The following is a 1832-nucleotide window of genomic DNA, read 5'->3' as shown; positions in this document are numbered from 1 at the left end:
GAATGGGATGAGACTTTCCATCCTTCCAATTGAAGTGGACATAGTATGTACCGGTCTATGGATTGTCAGTATCCCTCCGACAATCCTATGACCAGAAACCTTTTTGGACATGATGGTTATGAGAAGAAGGTCTCTGTAATCTAACATCATTAGGTTACTTCTTCCATCGATCCATTGTCCATGGATTCACTATTTAGGACATATTTCGTTTATTGAGATAGTCCTAATTAGTATCTTTGCCTTCCGATGTAAAAGAATCATCTATACATCAATTCATTGTCCTGAAAGGTTTCTTCCAAAGATTGACTTTCAGGGCATATTTCCAACAAGTCTGCTGCGGTTTCTGCGGCTGACCCTGGGGACAATTCCCAGCTCTATGTCCCACCTGTCCACACGTGAAGCACCCACTGCTGCCACGCCTACACTCGCCGAAATGCTGATTGTTACACCTGCGGCAAACAGGGGCTCTGCCTCGACCACCATCGCCCTGCCTCTGGCCTCTAGCACCACCAGAAAATCTACCTCCACGACCCTGCCCAGTGGCACTGAAACCACCACTAGAAGAACTCGAACTAGCACCACCCCTCTTGAAGTTCTGAGTCTGACGGGGCCTGAGCGACGCTTGACCCTTACCCTTATCATCTTTCTTCTGATTGCCGTCCTTCTCTTCATCGCTGTCGCTCGACATATTCTCTAAGTCCTTAATCCTCAACAAAATCTCGTAGAAATCCTGGTAGGACTCGCAGTGTGTAGTAGTCGCCATAGAACGCCACCTCTTCCTGGTGCCCAAACGGAAACGACGGAGCATCTCCGCTGGATTACCAGCAACATCAGGATGGTAGCGGGACAGATCAGTAAACTTGCGGTAGTACTCATTAGCCGACATCTTCCGCTGTTTCAGCTTAGTGAACTCCTGCTTCTTCCGATCAATGTACTCAGGGGGCACATACCTCCTCTTGAACAAATCCGTAAAAACATTCCAATCAGTCCTCTAAGCTGGAGTCAACCTACGAAGCTCCTGCTCCCACCAGGCAGCAGACTCCGTATCCAGAAACCATGAGGTCGTCTCGACCCACCTCTCCATAGGAAGGTTCCCCTGATTATGCAACACACGGAAAGTCTTTTCAATGTGTTCTAACCACCGCTCTGCGCCCTCGTGGCCCTCACTACCTTTGAACTTATCCAACTTCAGATTGTACATAGTCTCCAGAGGAGTCCTCTGGGGAGGGCGCATCACAGACTGAAGGGCTGTAGCAATAACTTCCACCAACTGAGCAACATCGGGGAAGCTAGACTCAGAAGAACGACGTGGTTCCCGACGAGGCGGCATATTTCTGACAGAAGACACCAAAACCATTAGAATACTCACAAGGACACAGGACTGCCAAACCTAAGCTCTGATACCAATTTGTCACATCCCGGCCCGGGGTGGATCACTTCCCGGGCCCGTTCCACCACCGTAGCACGATATTGTCCGATTTGGGCTTACCATTCCCTCACGGTTTTGTTTTTGGGAACTCACGAGCAACTTCCCAGTGGGTCACCCATCATGGGATTGCTCTAGCCCCCTTCTCGCTTAACTTTGGAGTTCCTACGGAACCCGAAGCCAGTGAGCTCCCAAAAGGCCTCGTGCTAGGTAGGGATTGGAATATACATTTAAGGATCACTCCCCTGGGCGATGTGGGATGTCACAATGTTGTGACATCCCTCCCGGAAATATCGAAACGCACGTGTGAATTGTCAACTTTACCCCTAGTTCGTTTCTTTGACATTATTGGTTGTTTTGTGTGTTGTGGCATGTGCTGGGCCACACACACACACATTCACACTCA

General features: G+C 49.3%; 1 protein-coding gene across 1 annotated transcript; it reads right to left on the bottom strand.

Moving 5' to 3' along the window:
- Window positions 1–268: 268 nt before the first annotated feature.
- LOC137712191 (uncharacterized) lies at window positions 269–1234 on the bottom strand. The gene is made up of 2 exons (XM_068451310.1): window positions 1077–1234; window positions 269–953 (listed from the first exon to the last, which is right to left on the bottom strand). Exons 1-2 carry the CDS (start codon window positions 1232–1234, stop codon window positions 269–271), a joined length of 843 nt encoding a protein of 280 aa, XP_068307411.1.
- Between the last annotated feature and the right edge of the window lie 598 nt (window positions 1235–1832).

The sequence above is a fragment of the Pyrus communis genome, chromosome 13 (assembly GCF_963583255.1).
Source record: "Pyrus communis chromosome 13, drPyrComm1.1, whole genome shotgun sequence".
NCBI lineage: Eukaryota > Viridiplantae > Streptophyta > Magnoliopsida > Rosales > Rosaceae > Pyrus > Pyrus communis.
The sequence above is the reverse complement of the archived record's forward strand: the minus strand, read 5'-3'. Positions and strand labels throughout refer to the sequence as shown.